This window comes from Artemia franciscana, chromosome 2, assembly GCF_032884065.1.
Source record: "Artemia franciscana chromosome 2, ASM3288406v1, whole genome shotgun sequence".
Taxonomy (NCBI): Eukaryota; Metazoa; Arthropoda; class Branchiopoda; order Anostraca; family Artemiidae; genus Artemia; species Artemia franciscana.
In genome coordinates, this window is record NC_088864.1 from 15,460,140 (window position 1) to 15,481,816 (window position 21,677).

The following is a 21,677-nucleotide window of genomic DNA, read 5'->3' on the forward strand; positions in this document are numbered from 1 at the left end:
ATTGTTTTAAACGGGAAAAATGTCCCTTTCTACAGTATATTTTCAAGTTTTGCGTTATAAAACAACATAATAAATCATAAATAAATAAATTTTAAAAAAACGGCAAAAAATTGTTACTATTTAATTACAAATAAACTCAATTTTATAGGTTTATGGCGTCTTGTATTTTAAAAGACCAGAAGCAGCATTGGAAAAAACTAATATACTCAATGCTTAGCATTGAAATGCACAAAAGAAAAGGATTGAAAAGAATACCTGCTAAAAGTCGATTTGCTGTTATTTCCCGACCTTTAAATTAAAGACAGTCGGATGCCTTTTGTTGTAGTTTGAAAATCAGTATTTTGGGCTTCATTCTCAGAGTCAGTTTACAAGGAAATTCATTTGCTAGCTAAAATTTTGCCAGCTTTTCATACGTGTTTATTAACTGCAAATAACTAATGCAATACTTTTGTCCAAATTTTAAGGTCTAGCGGCAATCTAGCAAAGAGTAGGAACCGATTTTCCTCCGTTCCTACTATCTTCATTCAAACATAAAAGAATGGGCTTGTGCAGTTAAATAGCAACAATTATTTCTTTGAATAATTCCATGGTGTGAATACGCCACTTTATTCAAAAATATGCAAGGAAAAGCTAAATACAGCAAAATAGCAATGGAAAATTTGTTTGCATATTTCTAATCAGATATTATACCTGAGACGAAAAAGAAAAGTATTTACCGACATTTTAAAGGCACAACAAAGAAAAGGTTCAAAAACCTGAGCTAGAAAGTTAAGCTAGAATAAAACCTGAGCGACAAACCCCCTCATATACATAAATTACTTCGTATATGAAAGGGGCTGCTTCCTCAACAACGCCCCACTTTTTACACTAAAGTTTTTTACTGTTTTAAAAAGCAGAGTTGAGAGAAAGAGTCAAACTTTAGCGTAAAGAGCGGGGCGTTGATGAGGAAGCAGCCCCTTTCATATACGAAGTAATACCCAACAAACTCAATCCTTTTGCATAGATTGATTCATGGCCAAGTGAATGTGTCCGTGGATAAACTGTCATTGACGCTCGTAGCATTTGCATGGGGTTTATTTTTCATCAATATACCTTTAATTTCCTTGCTGATAATGTCTACTAGTACCCTAATTATTTTACTACTAATTTTTCTGTCTATTACCACACTATTTTTACATAGATTACAGTTTTGGCACCTAGATAAGATTTGTTGCATGATAATGTTGCAAGGTTATACCTGTCTTCTTTTTACCCTTTGTTGAATGGCAATAGTAGGAGGATGGTGATAAGAACTATCTAGTAGTTACATGTTACCAGGAGCAGTAGCAAGAAATTGGCCTTAAATCATCAACTGGAAGGTTTAGATTTCCACTCTCTTTGAGCACTATCATCTATGGAAATGTCAATCTCGTATATCTACCTCTATAATGCTTTAATTTTCTCGGTAATCTAAAAAATTTGCACACGTTATATTAATATATCACACATTACAGATCATATATCTCACATAAATATTCTTGGAATATCTAATCTTCACTTAAAAAAAAAACAAGATGTAGATGACTATCCTTTAGATGCTCAAATAATACTGAAGCAAATCGTAAGATCCATCAAGTCATATAAGACTGCTTTACCCACAAAATAATTTAAGAAGTCACGCAATACCTATTACGTAACAAACACCTTCACCTTGAAAAAAAGCTATTACCTACTCTTTTTTGAGGAAATCACCGTTAAACTTTTTTGTGATCTTAAACCATTATTGAAGAAAAAGGCGGTTATGGGTCTATTCAAAGGTATTGAGGCGTCATGTCTTAGAAGTTTTAAGATAGCCATTAGTTCTTGTAGAAACTTCGACCAAAACTTGAAAGGAAGCCTTTTATAATAGTCAAAAGTGATTGGAGGACAGCAAGCCCCCCTCCCAACGTCCATCGATTTCAAAAACACTTCTAATCAATATTTTGAGATAGTCATTTTTTTCAGTGTAGGTGAAAGGTGTGGAAATCTTGTCTTTGAGGATGAACCCCCCCCCCCACCGGCACTCAGTGAATGGGTAGCAAGTTATGCCCCGAGGGCATATGAGGTTCTTATGGAGAGGATTGTTGTTTAGACTCTGCAAGGGGTTCATTGGATTGGAAATCAGATGTTCTAATTCCCTTTTTAAGAGTCAAAGTGATTGGGGAGAGCCACCCCCCCTATGTTGTATTTTACACAAATGCATCTGATAAAAATTTTGAGATAGCCATTTGTTCAAAAAGGGTCCAAAAATCATAAAATAACGTATGATTTTGGGGTAGACAGAATCTCCCCGAATCTTGGGGTAAGGGTAGTAAGTTATCACCCTGTGGCGTATAAGATTTTAATGGAAGGGATGTTCGTGTGAGCTCTAGAAGAGGCAAATTTGATTTGAGCCTATATATAGTTCTAGTTTCTAGTTTCCTGTTCAGATTCAAACATGATGAGGAGCAACTGGCCCCCCTCTCTGACATCGTCTTTTCCCAAAACGCATTCAATTGAAATTGTGGCATATCCATTTTGCTACCAATTTTAATTGAAGATTTAATTGATTTTAAAGGAAAGGATTGTCGTGTGAGCTTTAGAAGAGGCTCATTTGATTTGAAATATATAGTTCCAGTTTCATATTCAGATTCAAACATGATAGGGAGCATTTGGTCCCCCTCCCTGACTTCATCTTTTCTCAAAACGCCTTCGAGAGAAATTGTGATATACCCATTTTGTTACCAATAGTCTAAGAAATCATTTGACAATTCCCCCAGAGCCAATGGGCCCAGGTAGTAATTTATGCCCGGGGCATACAAAGTTTTTAAGGAATGGGTAGTCGTATAAAGTTTGAATCAGACGGAGCTCATTTGATTAGAATTCGGAAGTCTTAGTGCCCTTTTTAACTGTCAAAAGTGAATGGAGGGCAATCAACTCCTTCCCAGGCCTGTTATTCCAAAAAACATGTTCGAACCCCGATCGAAATTATAAGAGATCTGCTTTGTTTAGCATTGTTGAAAGGTCCATTAATTATGTCTATGGAGATGCTAACCTCTGCACAGTCCTCAGGACAAGGGCTGTAAGTTAGGCAATTCGTTCATTGCTTTCACATAGTATATGTTATTGAGAAAAGTATGCATGTTTGAACTTTACTTTCCAAGAAGATGAAGGGTATTCAGGTGAGCCTTTAAGAGAATGTTAAGGGGATTGTTGAACTAAATTAAAACACGGTATGTGCGTAAGGATTGCCAAAAGGGTGAAACTATAATTTCAGTTCATTTTTAATTCAACATATAAATAGCAACCCACACTATGCATCCTTATAGAAACAAACTGAAAAGATATGTCAATAAAAAAAAATATGCCAATAAAAAACAAAGAGATATCAATTAAAAAAAAACTTTTTTATATAACAAGTTTTTCAAAGGAACGTAAAAAGCTCCATTAAGCCAAAAATGAGCAGAAATAAAGTCAAATAATCTTCCAAGCGTAAAACTACAACAAATAACCAGCAATATATAAATGAAACTCAAAACGAGCAAAATTTAACGTGAATAGGGCTGTTAACCACATGCCTCTTCCAGACCAGAGTATTATCTCGCTTTACTGAAAAAAACACTTCAAATGTTTTCGCTTTTCTTACTTTCATAAATAAAAAATCATAACTGTAAGAAATAAATATCAGTATATTTTCCAGTAAAGCTCCAAATATGTTCTTGTCTTGAGAAGGTATGGGGGTTACCAGACCTACTCACATTATTTTTTGCTCCGATTTAGTTTGACTCGGCTACTTATTGTAAGTTTTGTTAGTTTTGAATTTTAATTACTTATTGATAGTGATTTGGTAGTTTTTTAAGCTTCGAAGATTATTTGACTTTATTTCTGCTTATTTTTGGCTCAATGGAGCTGTTTACTTTCCTTTGAGAGACTTGTTTTGTTGAGAAAATTGATATAGTCATGGCACAATGTTTTGGCTACTGAATAAGGACCTTAAAACCATGTATTTCAGTTTGAATAAGCCTTTTCCTGATTTCCTAGGACTATTGGTTCAATGTGATAACCCATGAAAAAAGAGCCTAAAAAAGGTAGATAATCTAATTCTGAAGCTCTAATGAACATTAGCCTAAGCGTTTTTTTTTTTCTTGTTTTTTTTAGTTTGATCTTCTGACTGGCTCACTGGCTCAAACTTCATCAAAAATCAAGTGAACTGTGAACTTTCACCAAAAATCAAGCGAAATATATACTCACAATTGAAGGGCTCTATACCGGGTATATTCTTTTACTCCATAGCGGCTCAAGGGATGTATTTGTTTCTCAAGCCCTCGAGGAGCTGAAAACGCTGCCCTTAGGAAATACCCTTCCTAGGAAGTTCCATCGTTGTTGAAGATCTATCATAAATTTTTGGTATCCTATCTAGTCACTATTTTGAGGGGGGGCTGAGTTAACCTGATAAAGCTTGAAATATTCGTAATTTTACACAATTTCCCAGATTTACCGTCTATAAATTATTGTGAGAAAGTCAAAAAGTTAAAAATATTGAGCTCCTGCTTAGCCGTAGAAGGGTGTTGAAAATAGCCTAAATTATAGGCAAAAATTCAAAATAGTTAAAATTATGTTGTTTGAAAAAAGAACAAATGCATATTCTCTGGGTTTTCGCAGCCATATTTCTAAATGTATTAATAATTTTTTTATCTGGCTGATAATTTTCTGATTACTTACTAATTAAAAGATGAAGAGAATCTTTCCTCGGCCTCAATACCTATTAACCTGTATATAAAGTTGTTAAGGCAACAATTAATAATATTTACTTGTTTCATTTTACTGCATATCCTAAACTTAACAAAAAGAAATTAGCAGGACTTATCCAAGGTGTCTTCAGCTCTTTTAAACCTGAAAGAAGAATTCGATTGAACTAATATGACAGAAGACTTAAGGCAATAGAGAGCGTTTGCATGTGTCAGAGAAAGAGATAGAGAGGGGGAGAGAAAATGAGGAAGAGAGAGAGAGAGAGAGAGAAAGAGGAAAATTTTGTTTATTATGAACTTTCAACCATTTTTATGCTCACAAAGCCATTGAAAACATTTATTTTATTTCTGTTTTAATTTCCAATGCAGCAGTAGGATTTTAATAGTTGAGCTACTTTACTCCGTGTATAATTTTAGGCGTCAATAGGATAAAGTATAATATTTATAATCAAACAAGAAATCACCAATGCAACAGCACAGATACGTAAAAAAGGTCATATAATTAAAAGTTAATAACAGCTATTTTAAACTATAATTATTTTGCAAACGAGAAATCAGCTTAAATAAAATATCACCCCTAAAATAATCAAAAAATACTTTTAATGGAAAAATAAAACCAAAAAAAGAACACAAAACATAAATAACCAATACAAGGTATAAATAATGGTGGTATTCCCACCCCTCAAACCACAAGATTTCTAACTGTCTTTTGTACTTTACTGAAAACTACATAGTTTAATTTGTTTGGTATTTACGTTGAATCAATAGTTCAGTTCTATAGATCTCATAGGAATGGATTTAAAATGAAGAAAATCTTGACGAAAACGAGGTATTTAAGAAGTAAAATTATGAAATTTTCACATAAGTTTTATGCTAATCAATTCCACCTCTAGGCGTGGTGGAATTGATCAATTCCCCCTTTCAAATCTCTTGAATGCTAAATTAAAATACCACAGACACCAAAATTGAATTTTATATTACTTTATCCATTGAAACCATCATCACCTCTAGAAAAGAGAATAGTTCGAACATTAGAGGTCAGATATCGCTAGCTAACAAGACAACAACAAGCTAACTAAGCTAACAACAACGCTAGCTATCTAAGACTAGACCTATGAATGAGAGGTGGTGCAAAGCACAAACGATTTGCCCACCTCTACTTCCAACTTGTTTTATATTCATGCTTTAAAAAGTCTTACTAAAACAGCCAAAGCTCAGAAAAACTATCCATTACTCAATACAATATAATACAACATAAATTTATAGTAAAGATAGGGATACCATATAGATCTATGGTCGTTAAGGATTCAAGCACAAATACTTTTAGACAGAAAAATCAAAAATGAAACATAATAATGGTATCTATGGTAGGAGCCAAGTGAATCATTTTCCCATAAATGTACTATTTTGAAAACATAGAAATAAAGAAAGGTCAGTCTTAACTTTGGAAGACAACGTCATATTATGCATGCATATTTTATTTGTTTCTGTTTCTAAGGGATAATCATGTCAAAACATAGATCCAAGAATATCGAGAGGGTGCTCATTTGAAGGGACATTGAAAGCTTTAGTGCTCTTTTTGAAGATATTGCTCTAGAGAAGAGTGGCAGTTTCTGCCATTCCTTCTGCGCACAGCAACAATTTTGGACCAAACAGGGGCAGGATGCTATCGGATAACAATTCTAAGACAGCTAATTAATTTATATTTATCAGAAAACTCAAATTGATCCTCCTGGTCTTACAAGCAATAATGCCGCGTTGTGGCTAATTCATCCCTATAGATACAGGTTGTACATAGACAGTACAAAGTTAGTAATGCTAATTAATCTAAGCATCAGTTAACTGAGTTGATTCATTTGAAGTTTCGTAAAATTGAATATAGATGTGTGTAATTCCGCATCATCTATTATGGCATTCTAATGACTAGAATTTAGGGACCCCTTTTCCAGTGGAGAGGCTGGACAATATCCTGGATGATATGGACAATATCCAATTCACCAAAAGGCACACATGAGCTGGAAACCTGGGCTGGGACACTAACTGTTATCTTTCATAAATTTTGACTTCGATCCAATAATGCCTAGTGGTAGGTGATCTGATAACAAGAATTTGGAGACCCTCTCTTCCTTCAGAGGTTGGGTCTGGCTTGACCTCAAAAAGGCACAGCGTGAATATAATCTTTTCCGAGTCTTATTTTTCCAAGTTTCACTTAAATCTATCAATCTATACATCTGTGTGTCCTCAGTACTGAAATTTAGAAAACCTGTCCCAATGTAATGGATGTTTCCAGGGACACAAACGCCACAAACAGTTCACATTTCTCACTTCGCACCAAGCTTGGTTAGGATCCAACATTCTTGTCTTGTGGATGATGTAATGACATGAATTTAGGGACGCATCCCCTGCTCCTCCCAGAGAAGGGAGATTGGGTCTGGTCTCCCGAAAGGAATAGCTATTGAGACTCCCTTCTTCTTTCCCTTAGAAAAGTTTGATCAGCTACGAACCCATAGAGCAAAACTAGACACTTACTCCCGCTCCCCGTCAATTTTTTTCTTTTTATACCTTTGAACGTAAACTTTTCTGAACATGTTCCTTTTTACGAACTTTTGAAAATATCAGAATGGACATAAGGAAGCTTATTCTCCATCTGGGAAGTGAAATTGGCTCCACGACCTCATCTCTCACTTTCCATCTAGTAGTGTGGAAATCTGATAACCTTTTCTGGTAGATATCGAGAATAAGAACATTTTTGCCCCCCTTCTTCCATCTCCCATAGAGACAGGTTTTGGGTTGAAGGCTCAAAACCAGAAGAATAGAAAAATAAGTCTTACTTTCACCGTGGTGCGATCGAGATTTGATGTCCCCCTACAACAAATTTTGCAGTGATAATAGGTTAAAAACACTCTCTCTCGACAAATGTTACACTGGGTATGTGCCAAGGAAATTCACAGCAAGAATATTGCCTTCTAAAGCATTCAATAGCGTTTTTCTAGGCCAAACGATAACCTTTTTTTGACTGATCAATAGTTTTACAGGTTTGTCTGAGCTCACTATAAGGGAATTCAAACTATCTATGGAGGCAGCATTGCCAAGACTGTGAACTTCGGTCAAGAGACAGAATTTATCAAGGAAAAGTTGAAGTACTGACATTTCTCTATATTGATTTGTTTAGCTGCCTTAATCTATTGTAAATCAATTTACAAATTATATTGATGCTATGAGTGGCAGATGACAATAAATTTAATAAGCATGTCCATATAAAGCAAGTGAAAAAAAAATCTTAGTTTTTACACGGTAGTTTGGATTTTAAAATGGTAATTTACATATGTTTTTAGGTTTGTGGTAAGTATCAGATGTTCTGGAATGGCGTCTATTCATTATTGCACCTTGGCCGTCTTCTGCTGAAACCTATCGTCTGCAGAAAAAAATTATTTTGTAAAGGATTCTCCTCCCTTGACGTTGGCACTGATCTACTGTTAGAACTGGTCTAGCTCTAAGATCCTCTACAAAGCAGGTCACTAAAGATTTGGGGCCAAGGCTACTACACACACTGAATTTACTCTCTCGTGGAATTCTTTAAGTTTGGGTCATTGACCATTAAAATTGTGCAATGAAGTTCAACTTCCAACCGCAAGTTACTTTTCAGACTACTTTTTCCCAGATTCTGGAACCGTGCTTCCAAGACCTCTACCAGTTTCTAGACCTACTTGTGTGGTATTTTACATCCTTCTTTATCTAGGATTTTTCAAGCTATACCTTTAATACCGAAATATGTTTATTTTATTTTTTTTATTTTATACAGCGATATTTTGAATCTTTGCTAGATGAAGAAAATTGGCAGAAATTGTAAAAAAAACAAAACAGCTGCAGAAATAAAATTTCACTGAATGACAGCGACATTTAAGTTTGGTTATTCTTTCATTCTTTTTTTTTTCTTTTTATCAATACCATGTTGAATTTTTGTGGGCAAAAAATATACAATTAAATGAATTTTGATTCAAAAGTCATAGGCTTATCGTAACATTCAGTATGAATCATAGAGAAAGGAGAAAGGAACCATATATTTTAGACTATAAAGACATACCAAATCACGAGGAAGTTTCAGCTGCAATGTTATTATTTTTTCCGATTACAATTAGAATTCTTGCAAAAATAAATAAATAAATAAGAATAAAAACGTCTCATCAATATTCAGCTAAGTTACCCAGATTATGTAAATCAGTTTATCTGATTTTGACCAGATCATCTTTTGGATTTTGATTTCATCCAGAACATGCTTTGAACGTCTAAATCTCCTGTGGGACTAACTGGAGGGAGGAGGGTTGGCTCTCACTGTTACTGCAGCATTGTTTTCCCAAAATTCTGCTAACGTTTTATCGGGAGGTAAATAACTTGTTGGTCGTACGGTATTACTTTTTTGTCGTCTTGCTGTTGTGGTTATATTGAGGCTGTGAAAATAAAAACACACAGCTCGAAATGCAAATCGTTTTCAGCAGAAAACAAATGACGCTTTGGCCTTAAAAAAGTTCAGGGAAGATGTAGTATTAATCCTATATGAGATAATTTTTGTTAAAACTTAAGCTTGCCAGGTAATTCGGTTTGATTTTTGTTCGCTTTACAACACATCAATTGAGCATCAACTCACCTTTGATATAAAATGGAATAGTTGTGGACTTCAAGTCATGGCCAATTGTAGAAAAAGCATAAAAAGATAGCCCAATTGAGTGAGAGACAACTCTGGCATTAACCCCCCCCCCCTATTAGGATTGTGTAAAAACGATGTTAGTTCATTTGTAAATAGACATGTCTATCTATTATCCGTCCATGCGTTATTCCTAGGACATTAGAACTAAGGTAGATAGTCATAGAGCTAAAATAGTCATAGAACCTATAGTTTTCCAAGTGTTTGGTTAAATAGCACGGGTAAACGGCGGGAGTAAGTGTGCCTCTCTTATTGGATAAATACTTGTTTGTTATCTTTTCTCGGGCAGGATCTTTTCTCGGGAGCCTCGGGCAGGTTGACCAAGAATTTAAAATTGACACGGGACGGTCAATTGGCGTTAAAAAGACTGTTAAAAAGAATGGAATGAGAGGTCTTTAGGCAGGTGGTACCAAGAATTTAGAATTGACACGGGACGGTTAATTGGCGTGGAATGACAGGCAAACAAGCGTCTAAAATGACAGACAAACAACTCATAGCAATATCCGTTTTCTTTTATTTGTGTGTCTATTCATATTAATATTTGTTTCTTTTGTTGTCATTTATTCATTCATAGCACTTATATTTCGTTTTAATTTGGATTATTATACGACTTTATTACTACTTGTCTCGGGCTTAGTGCGGCTCTTTACTTTAAAAAAAAATGTTTTGAAAAATATTTTTAAATCAATCCAGTTAAAAGGGAAGGATAAACCATCAATAATGAGACTGGTTGCGGAGGTACAGCTAATTTGGATGACATGAATGTTTTGTATATATCTTATTTTGTTTGTCATTTCCGAGTATTTCGAAGGAAGATGTCACTACTTGGCTTATAAATAAGAGTGATCGACACCCACACATATAAAAAACGGTTCTAGTCGTTTACACTTCCCCGGTGTTTACCCCGCTGGAAATGCCATCCCTCTCGGACGATTAATCCCCCTAAAATATACCCCTCTGCAAAAAATACCCCCACGAGGAAAATAACCCTGCAGAAAATACCCCCGGGAAAATATCACCTGTGAAAAAATACCCCCCGTGAAAAATACACCCCCGAAAGATACCCCTCGTGGAAAATAAGGCTTTCCAAATTTGAGAAATTTATTTTAGTTTTTTTTTCGTATAGGGGAAGGAATTTCGGTACTTGTGTACTTTACGCCATTCAATCAAGTTTACGCTGTGTAAAACTCGAAAACAAACCGGTTTCTTCGTTCATTTCTTTCATCTTAGCGTGAGACAAGACAAAGACAAGTGACAAAATAGATGGGATGTATATAATTTGGGCTATATATTTGCGCATAAGGGTGGAGGCAATTATTTGAAATTAGAAACCAATTCTTACTTCATAATATGCAGAATAATTGTACCTAACACATCTTGCATGCAGACCCGCTATACTTTACCCCCCCCCCCCTAATGTGCAGATATATAGCCCAAATTTGTATCTAAATTAGCTATTTCCTCTAATTAAACGGTCTTTGTGATTTAGGGGTCAGTCTTAAAGAATTAAAGCAAAATTCCAACTTTACCGTAGAGAGCAAGGTCAATGAGCAGTCAATTTCTGTTAGTTTTAAATTTTATTGTTGCTCCTTACTTTCAGTTGAAAAAACTTGTTTTTTATTTAATTTTAATTAAACAGCCATTGTGTTTCAGGAATCGTTCTTACAGAATTACAGAAACAGTAAAAATTTTAACGTAAAGAGTAAGGTCTTGTGGAAGGGTAAACTCCTTTCATATACGTAATAATTTCTGTTCCTTTTAATTTTTGATGCTGCTCATTACTTCAAGTATTAAAAACTTCGTTTTTTGAGATTTCATTTCTTATCGTCTTTAAATAATACCGATAAATCAGGCCCTCTCTGCATTAAAAATTCAAGTACTTGTGTCTTATACTCCAATCATTAAAGTTTATCAGGTGTAAAACTCGAAAACAAAACGGTTTCTTCGCTAGTTTCTGCGTTACTTTAGTAGCAATTTTGGGCTATATATTTGAACATTAAGGGGGGGGGGGGTAAATTACAGCAGGTTTTCATGCAAAATGTGATTGGTACAATTATTTTGCATATTATGAAATGATAATTGTTTTCTGACTTCAAACTGTCCAAAAACTTTGCTCCCTCCCTCTTATGTGCAAATATATAGCCCAAATTATATATTTTCCATCTATTCTGTCACCTGTCTTTGTCCTGTCTCACGCTAAGCTGAATGAAACTAACGAAGAAACTGGTTTGTACTCGAGTTTTAAACAGCGTAAAGTTGAGTGAGTGGCATATAATACACAAGTAACAAAATTCCTTTCTCCGATGGAAAATAAAATAACCAAACCTCAAAATAAATTTTCGAATTTGGAAAGCCTCGTTTTCCACAAGGGGTTATTTTCTGGGGGCTATTTATCGGGGGGGATGTTTTCGGTGGGGGAAGGGTAATTTCCGCGGGGGTTTCCAGGAGTATTTTCCTCGGAGGAGGGGGGACGGAATGTTTTCCACAAGGGATATTTTCCAGGGAGTATATTTTTCAAGGGGGGGGGGGGGGTCCGTTGATTTTGAATTAAAATGGAATAATTGTTGGCATCAAGCCATGGCTAATTGTAGAAAAAGCCCATACAGATAATCCGATTGAATGAGAGGCAAATCTGGCATTAACCACCTTATTAGGATTGTATAAAAATGATTTTAGTTCATTTGTTGATATATAAGTCTATCTATTATCCGTCTATGCGTCATTCTTAGGGCAGAAGAACTAAGGTAGATATTCATAGAACTAAGATAATTATAGAACCTATAGTTTTCCGAGGGTTTGGTTAAATGGCAGTGTAAAAGCCGGGATTAGGTACGCCTCTCTTCCTGGACCAATGCTTGTTTGATATCTCTTAGCAAGGTACGCCCGCTTAGAGTCTCAGTCAGGTTCACCAAGAATTTAAATTGACATAGGACTATTATATTGTCTGGAATGAGAGGTAAACAAGGCACGTGTACCTATGATCTTAGGTAGGTTGAATCAAGAACTTAGAATTGACACGGGACAGTCAATTGAATTAAAATCGAATAGTTGTGGGCATCAAGCCATGGCTAATTGTAAAAAAAGCCAAACAGATAGTCCGATTGAGTGAGAGGCAAATCTGACATTAACCCCTTTATTAGGATTGTATAAAAATGATCTTAGTTCATTTGTTAATGAATAATTTGCCCTCCAATTTTTTGGTCGCTTAAAAATAGCAATGGAAATTTTAATTTCCGTCCGAACAAGCACTCTCTCAAAATTCTAGGAGCACTGGGTCGATACAATCACCCCTCGAAAAAACAAAACAAATTAACATGCATCCGTGATCTTTCTTCTGACAAAAAATACAAAATTCCAGATTTGTGCAGATAGGAGCTTGAAACCTCTACAGTAGTTATCTGATACGGTGAATCTGATGGTGTGATTTTCATTAGTATTCTATGACTTTTAGGAGGTGTTTCCACCTTTTTTTCGAAAAAAAGGATAATTTTCTCAGGCTCTCAGCTTTTGACGGGTAGAACTAAACTTGGTGAAACTTATGAATTCAAAACCAGCATAAAAATCCGATTCTTTTAGTGTATCTATTGGTGTCAAACTTTCAGTTTTAAGAGTTTTGGTTACTATTGAGCCCCCTTACTTACAGTTCGTTACCACGAACTGTTTGATGTGTATTGGTATACAGATAGTCTGATTAAGTGAAAGGCAATTCTGGCAAGAGGCAAACGCCGGCCACCATAAGCAGCGAAGACACCCAATTCTAGAAATTTCGTGGTCATAACTGGCTGTTCACCTGAAGTCAAGTTATAGTTTAGAATGATTTTTTTCATATGAAATAAAAAAATAAATGATAACAAACCTTTTCATATTCTTTTCATATGTTGACAGCATAAAACTTCACAAGTTACAGAAAACCTGAGAAGCAACACGAAATTGAAAAAAAATTGTAATTTAGGATTGAGAAGAGAAAAACAAAATCAAACGTTAAGCACATCAATGGAATTTACATTGATATTAGCATTTTCTACTTTAAAATTCCAGAAGTTTCGCATATTGGCTTAATTTTTATGTGCTGCCGACATGTTAACTCGGATAACTTGGACAGTTTAGTTTACAATCCAACTAGGCTTGAATCATGTGTTTGACTTTAAAAACACACACGAGATAATCTCTTGACATATGCAATATTTTAACAGCAGGGTAGAAGATTGTCCTTGAAGAACTCCAGAATTTATTACTGATAAAACTATCTACATTGTATTATAATACTGATCAACACCCATAGATACATAAACAGAAAAGAGATCCGACTCTGGAAGTTTTGTGGTCAGAATTGGCTGTTAACCCAAAGTCTAGTTATATATTTAAAATGATTTCTTTATGTGAAAAAATATAATAAATGACAACTGGAGCTCAAAATTTTGCAACTAGAAAAAAAAAATAAGAAACAACACAAAATTGAAAAAGTCTAATTTAAGGTCGAGATGAAAAAAAGAAATGAAATTGCTTTTAGCTCTTTCTAGTTCAATTTCTAAAAGTTTGCCTATTGGCTTAGTTTCCAAGTACCCCCAACAAGTTATCTCTGATAGCTCGGATGGTTTACCCCACAATCCAACTAGGCTTGAATCATGTGTTTGACCTTTAAAAACACCTACAAGGTAACCTGTTGACATGTGCAACATTCCAACAGCTGAATAGAAACTTATCCTTGCTCCAGATATCATTACTGGAAACTTAACCTTGTGGAGCTCCAGATATTATTACTGGTCAAGCTGTCACCATAACAGCATAACCCTGATCGACACACAAACATATATAAAAAGAAACGATACCTGATTCTGGAAATTTCGTGACTAAAACTGGCTGTTAGCCCAGAATCAAGATGCGTATTTGGAATGAATTTTCTCATATAAAAAATGGAATAAATGACAACTTGTGATAGTTGTGATAGTTTCTTTTTCTTTTCCTAAGGTAACAGCTCAAAATTTCGCAAATAGATTAAAAAATCTGAGAAACAAGACACAATTTTAAATAAGTCAATTTTAAGATTGAGATCACAAAAAAATTTTATGTACATTAATTTAACTTGCATTTGCTTAGAATTTCCTAGTTCAATTTTCAAAAGTTTAGTATATCAGATTAATTTTTTAAAGCCCCCGACAAGTTATCTCTTTACTCCACAATTCAACCTGGCGTGAATCAAAGGCTTTGACCTTAACAAACCCCAAAGAGGTAGCCTCTTGACGAACGCAATATTTTAACAGCTGGTTAGATGCTTGTCCTTGGAGAACTCCAGAAACTATTACCGATAGAACAATCCAGATTATATCATAGCATTCTGGTCAATTTAGCTAAATTATATTTTTGTGTCCCGCGAATTTATGTTTATGTTACAAGCCTGTTACAAATTCGGTCTAAATTTAGATAATTAAAAGAAAAGAAACAACATTTCTAAATGGATGAAAGGATTACTACAAGGTTTTATTACCAAACTAGGCCATCATCTCAATTCCCACTCCAGTGTCATCTAGGTAACCAACAACTTACTTAAGCACAATCTTGTCAATTTTTTGAAAGTATATTGAGGAGATTACCGCAACTTAACTAATAAGCAATTTCAAAGATATTCGAACCAAGAAGAAGGAGACAGAAAGCGTTAGAAGTGTTAAAGTGGTAAAATACTTCTGATATTGTAAATAGGGACTACAACATTTTCAAAAAAAGTCATGGCAAAACGGATAAGTGTAACCAAGATATATGCCAGACTTTGTCTTTAATGTAAACTTTTTGTTAATATTTTTTACACTGAATCTCACTTTTTGCTCCTATTGTTAATTTTTACTTATTTGAAAAACTCATATGGGAAATCGTAAGTTTCTTTGCGAGGAAGGGTTCACGGCTTTACCAAAACTGAAGCCTCTAACTAACCGTTGTCCATGTTGCTCGAAAACCTGATCTAACATTTATGTAATCTGATCTGAAGGTTATGTACATATTGTTCCCGGTAGATCCAATAGCAAAGTTGCCAAGTGACCCTGTGAACTCATTGATACTGGGAGCTAAATCATCAGTGCCATCATAAACCTGAAAATAATCCTCATTTACAAACCCATTTCAAAAAACTAAAACATTAGCATTATAACATTTGTTTGCAGATTATTTATTGTTATGTTTTTGCTCCGAAAAGGACAAGACGAGGTACTAATATCCAAAATTTGGGCCCAGTTTCGTAACTGGGTAATAGGAATAGGAACTCCAGGAATATTTCCTGGAGTTACTACCCGAAGTAAAGAATAACTACTTTTTAAGTATATGAGCCTTTTGGGAGGAAAATGAGTTCATTTTGGTTTTAAAATAAATTTTATTTAGTTTAAAATTTTTACTTTAAACCCGACCAAACTGCAAAAAAAAACAATCTGAGAAGGAGGGTTAATTTTCTTATATGACAAAGTTAAATTCAACCACTGGAGGCTAAGCATATTCTTGGAACCAATTCGACCGACCCGATCCTAAAATATTCATGAATACGTTCTCCAAACTTCATAGTAAACTCAACAATATTTCTAACATAGGTTCAACTAGATCATTAATAATTCTGATTATTATCAAATATTTAGAAGATTATAAACACAAAATAATGCTAGGCCTATTTTTGGAAATTTCTATGTGACTTTTCTTTGTGCACAGTATATGTATTACATACAGAACTTAGAACAGAAGATTAGAGTAACCCTGGCAGAGTATCCACAGAGCCAATCAAGTTCATTCCACCCACGGAAAAGCTAAAACACTTCAGGTTTTTTTTTAATTAAACTTTACTATCATTTAAAGTCTAAAGACACAAATTCTTTGAGTCTTGGATTGAAACCAGAACTTTTACCACTTTTTTATGAATGAATTGACTCGGCATCAGACATATTCGTAAAAGTTTCTGTTCGTTTTAAGTTTTAATATTGCTCCTTACTTCCAGTTAAAAAAACTTTTTTTTATTTAATTTCGGATTGTTAGATAATGCTGAAAAATCTGGCTCCCCCTCCATAGAAAATTCCCTTCCCCCTTGAAATATTCCTCCTTAGAAAGATCCTCCAATGCAACTCTTTCCACCCCGCTACCAGAAAAATACCCCTGAAAATCTATATACTTCACAATATCCAAAACTATATGTAAACATTGGGCAAAGATCATAACTTGCCGCCTTTCCCCTGAGGACTTTTTTTTTGGGGGGGGGGTTAGGGTGCTAAGTCATCCTCAAAGACTTAGTTATTAGATTATATTAACTATGCTGAATTAAATGTTTATCTTAAAATTTTGATCGGGTGAATTTGGAGAGAAATTGAATGTGTGGGGGGGGGGGCTAGCTGCCCTCCGATATTTTGGTGACTGTAAAAGGGCACTAGAACTTTTGATTTCCGATCAAATGTGCCTCTCCCAATCTTCTGCGATTACTAGTTCGATATAGTCACCCATGGGAAAAAAAACAATAAACACATATTCGTGATCTCTCTTCTGGCAAAAAATGAAAAATTCCACATTTTATGCATAGGAGCTTGAAACCTCTACAGTGGCGTGTTCTAGTATGCTAAATCCGATGGAGTCATTTTCGCTAATATCACTCAATTTTTTAGGTGCGTTTCCCCTCTTTTCCAAAAATTTGGTAAATTTTCTCAAGCTCGTAACTTTTAATGGGTACTATTAAATTTGATGAGCTTCATATATTTTGAATAAGCATTAAAACTCAATTTGATGTATCTATTGTTATCAAGAGTCTGTTTCTTAGAGTTTTGGTTACTGTCGAGCCACACCACTCCTTACTTACAGTTCGTTACGACGAACTGTTTGATCAAAATACATTAAGCAAATTTACGCAGTGAAAAAATAAACAAATTCATCAACCATATTTCAAGCATTGGACTCAGAGGCATCAATGTGTTTCTTTGCGCCTCTTTCCTATGCTTGAATACCCATAAAAGTCATCCCACAAGTGGGAAAAAAGATGAAAAAAATCTACTAATGATTGGTATGAAATTATCCTTCTCGCTGAACCCTACTGATTTTTGTAAATTACACCTTTGTATATTTGTGTTCTTCTTCGATTTGAGAGGAGCTAATGTCCGTTGTGGCCTCCTCCCCTTGTAAATATGCATTTTACTGGCACATAATTTATCCTCTTTAACTTAATCTGTTAACTATTTAGTTTTATACCTTTAAACCCTTTAGAGGCATCAGCTGCACCAACTCAAGAGGTGTAGATTTCGCAGCTGGACAAAAGCGGAACAGTGACGATTAAACAATCCGTTTTATTATCGACCCTTGGTTAAAATAAATATGTCTCTTCTTAGTCTTCTAAGACATGGTAATCACAGGTTTGCTTGATTTGAAAATTTAGGCTATCGATTCCATATAGGATGTCGTACAAGTTTATTCCAGTGTCTGCAGTTTTTTGAATATAGTATAACTCATAGTTTATTCCCCTTTTAATACCGGAGATGCCTCCGGTTCGTTTTAGTTTTAGGCTAGTAAAGCAAGTTTTGGGCCCCAGACTCCATTTACATATTGTACTTACATTGATATAGTCATATCCTGGTTCCAAATCAATGAAATGAAAGTACAGCACAATGGCTTGGTCTTCCGGTACAGTTATCAGATAACCACAGTCCCTGATATTGTTTGGATAATCGCCAGGGTAGCCGGGTGAAGTAACTTCTCCAGTACTGGATGTAAAAACTTCTCCACACTAAATGAATTTAAAATTTCTCAATAATTTTTTTTTTGTTACAAGCAAATGGCTTTATCAGTTCTTACCATTTTTTCAATACATTATTTACTTCCATAGGGGTAAATACAATTTCGCATAGAGTTTACAAAACTAATTTGTGTTTTTTTTTTTTTACAAAAGGTAATGACTTAAAAAGGTAGGCTACCAGTTGGGGAATGGATTCCTGCCTGAATGACAGCCCAAAGCCACAATTGCCACTACTACTAAAGATTGCGAGGATTGCCACATGACGAAGCACTAGTTAGAGAAATACGCTCTAATGCTATGAAGACTGGTGATTTGTCTGGTGTGAGCCACTTTTAGGCAGGATATGGTCTGAGTGATTGGGTCTTTGTTTTATATTGGTTAATTATATGATTTGACCAATTATATCTCATAATAATCTTCTTTTCGTGTGTGCATAATGCTGCAACATATCTATTTTCAAATTTAAGATTGGTAAACTTTGCACACTAATGAACTTTCCATATTATGAAGCTTTTTATAATCCATCCTGCCGTTGGCTATTCGTTTAAATATATATATATATATATATATATATATATATATATATATATATATATATATATATATATATATATAAAAATATATATATATATATATATGTATATATATATATATATATATATATATATATATATATATATATATATATATATATATATATATATATATATATATATATATACATTATGCTACATATCGCTGTTTTCGTAAAGTTCTGTATTTCTTTTTTTTATCAACGACTCATGAATCAGAAGTAGTAAGGGATAAAAATAAAAAATAAAAAAAAAATGTTGAGAAACGGAGAAGAAAAGATCTTCTCAGATTCAAAACATTCCCATTAATCTAAAAAAAAATCATTAATATCTAGAAAAAAAAAACGTTTTTTGGAAAAAGTAACTGAATCCTAACATTTTCTTTTATTTTTTTTTTATACATCCAGATTTATCAAGAGAAATTGTCACATTTCAGCCTAACTTAATGGGAATTAAGCAGACGAGAGGGTAAGTTCTTAAAGTAGTCAGACCTTCTTGAAGGGGCTGTCAGATCTTGACATAAATTGCAATAAACAACCGAGTCAACCTGACAGCGATAAAAATTAACATTGGTATTGTTGAAAACCCTTATGCTTTCTCAGGACCAGAACATAATTTGCAAAATACATTTTAAATATTTTCACTTTTTTACTCTAATAAATGAAAAATTGAAAACAAAACACATTTTAAATATTTCGACTTTTTTGACTTTAATAAATTAAAAATTCTTGGAACTTAAAGAATAAATATCAATATATATATATATATATATATATATATATATATATATATATATATATATATATATATATATATATATGTATCATGAAAAGAGAAATCACCAATGCAACAGTACATAATCAACCATAAAGAATAATCCATGGACAGGCAGTCATGTCGTCAATAAGTAGGTAAACTAAATATTATAAATTTTACCAAATCACAAATATTAACACAGTGCAAAAAACCTGAATGGACTAAACAATTATAGAATTCAGTTTTACCATGTGGCTAATTTTTAAGAAAATCCGCTCGATTAGAAACACAATTCAAAATAAATGGCGCTGTGACAACATTTCTCGAACCTCCGAAATTAGTTAAAAATTTCTTTAAGTATTTCTAGATAATTCTTTTGATATTTATTTAAAAGTTCGCTATAATGAAAACTAAATTTTTTAAATTGCCAAGTTAATTTATTTGCAGAAAAACCTCTTGATATCAATTTTTGGCTTACGATTTTACATCTATTTTTAAAATCAATATAATTACTACAAATCCGTGCATAACGAAGTAACTGTGAGAAAAACGCTGAATATGTGATATTTGAGTGTATATTACTTTCAGGGAATGGGAAACTAATCACTTCAAAATCAAAATCATCCGTTTTATTATACATTTTAAAACTTAATTTATTATTATCACAAATATTAATATTTAAATTTAAGAAATGATCTTCATGACCAGCGCCATGACTAGGCTCAAGAATAAGCTCTGATGGATATATATTTTTAGAAATATCAATGAAATCCTTACAATTTAAGACCAAAATATCATCTAAATATCTTTTATTATTTGACAAAGCATGTTTTAAATTAATTGGATTATTCTTATCCATCATATATTTATATTCTAGTTGACTTAAAAACAAGTCAGCTATAAATGGGCTGGCATTCCCCCCCCCCATGGGAATTCTCATAATTTGCTTGTACAAATCACCCCCAAATCTTATATAAGTATTGTATAAAACAAAATTACACTGAAAACCCTCGGTCATTCGTCTTATTTCAGTAAATTGCAAATTTTGTTCTGGTTTAGAAAAGACATGGGGGTTGTCAGCAAAAATCATATTAATGTTTGCTCGTTCTAAGTTTGACTCGGTTATTTATTGTAGTCTGTAGTCATACAGTTTGACGACTGTGAAAAAATCATCCTTTTTTTAAAGGGGTGAAGGTTTTTTTTTGTATTTCAAGTAAAGTTTTTCAGTGAATTTGTTAAATGTTATAGATATTTTCTTAGTTAGTGAAATCTTGAGTTAATTTTCTTGAGCTATTTTTGTAGATATATCTCGCAGAATCGACGAAGCAATATATTTTGTTCGTTTAAGTTTCGACCTAGCTCCTCACTTCCGTAAGAAAAGCTCTGTTTTTAAGTCAAATGAATTAAGATTTGACTATCTTTTCAACTAGAGACCCTAAATTCGTAGTTTCTAGAATTTAGTTGACAGAACTAAGTGGTAAGTAATAAATTAAAGTTATGCCTTTAGGGATCAGGATCGCACACTACCTTTTAAAAAAATATAAAATATTCTTTTAAAGGGAACGGGAAAGTATCTATATATCTTACCGTCAGGACATTTAATATAAGGGATTGTTAGATTTCAACCAAATTTGGTAAAAAAAAAAGAATACTAAATGTCCCGAAAACGTCTTCTTAGAATATATGCGTAATCTGATTTTTGTGGTGCACAGAATCCTATTGATTCCTGTCATCACAAAATCGTCTTATATCAGTAAAACTTCTTTTAAAGCTAGTGGCGATGTTTCGAGTTGTGAATTTCATTGGTCAGTACCCAATATGACTTTTGTAGAGGGATATTGTTTCTAACTTCTTATCAGTTATGCTTCCCAGCCTTTCCACTCTAGCTAAGTAGTCTAGCTAAGCCATTAATCATCTATTGTAATATTACATCGCGATATTCAAAAACATAAGATCCACATTAAAACTTAAGGCGAGAAGAAATAAAATCTTGTATATTCATACTTAAAACGACAACAAATTACTATCAAAGAATTAATAAAACCTAAACGAGTAAAATTAAAACGAATAATCGCATAAAACGTAAAAGTACAGATATATCCTACACGAGTAGAATCCTATACAAGTAGAAATTAAAATGAGTCTTCATGTAGAACTTAAAA

General features: G+C 33.7%; 1 protein-coding gene across 2 annotated transcripts in view; it reads right to left on the minus strand.

Annotated features, from left to right (window-relative positions):
• Positions 1 to 4,794: 4,794 nt before the first annotated feature.
• The window catches only part of LOC136037807 (procollagen C-endopeptidase enhancer 2-like), a 33,290-nt gene continuing 16,407 nt past the window's right edge, over positions 4,795 to 21,677 (minus strand). For both annotated transcript variants that reach the window (XM_065720649.1, XM_065720643.1), the window contains exons 2-4: positions 18,008 to 18,178; positions 15,373 to 15,528; positions 4,795 to 4,890 (exon numbers count right to left, since the gene is read on the minus strand). In XM_065720649.1, the coding sequence (XP_065576721.1) occupies positions 4,885 to 4,890; positions 15,373 to 15,528; positions 18,008 to 18,178 (333 nt within the window). In that variant the 3' untranslated portion in view covers positions 4,795 to 4,884. The remainder of the gene's footprint in view (positions 4,891 to 15,372; positions 15,529 to 18,007; positions 18,179 to 21,677) is intronic.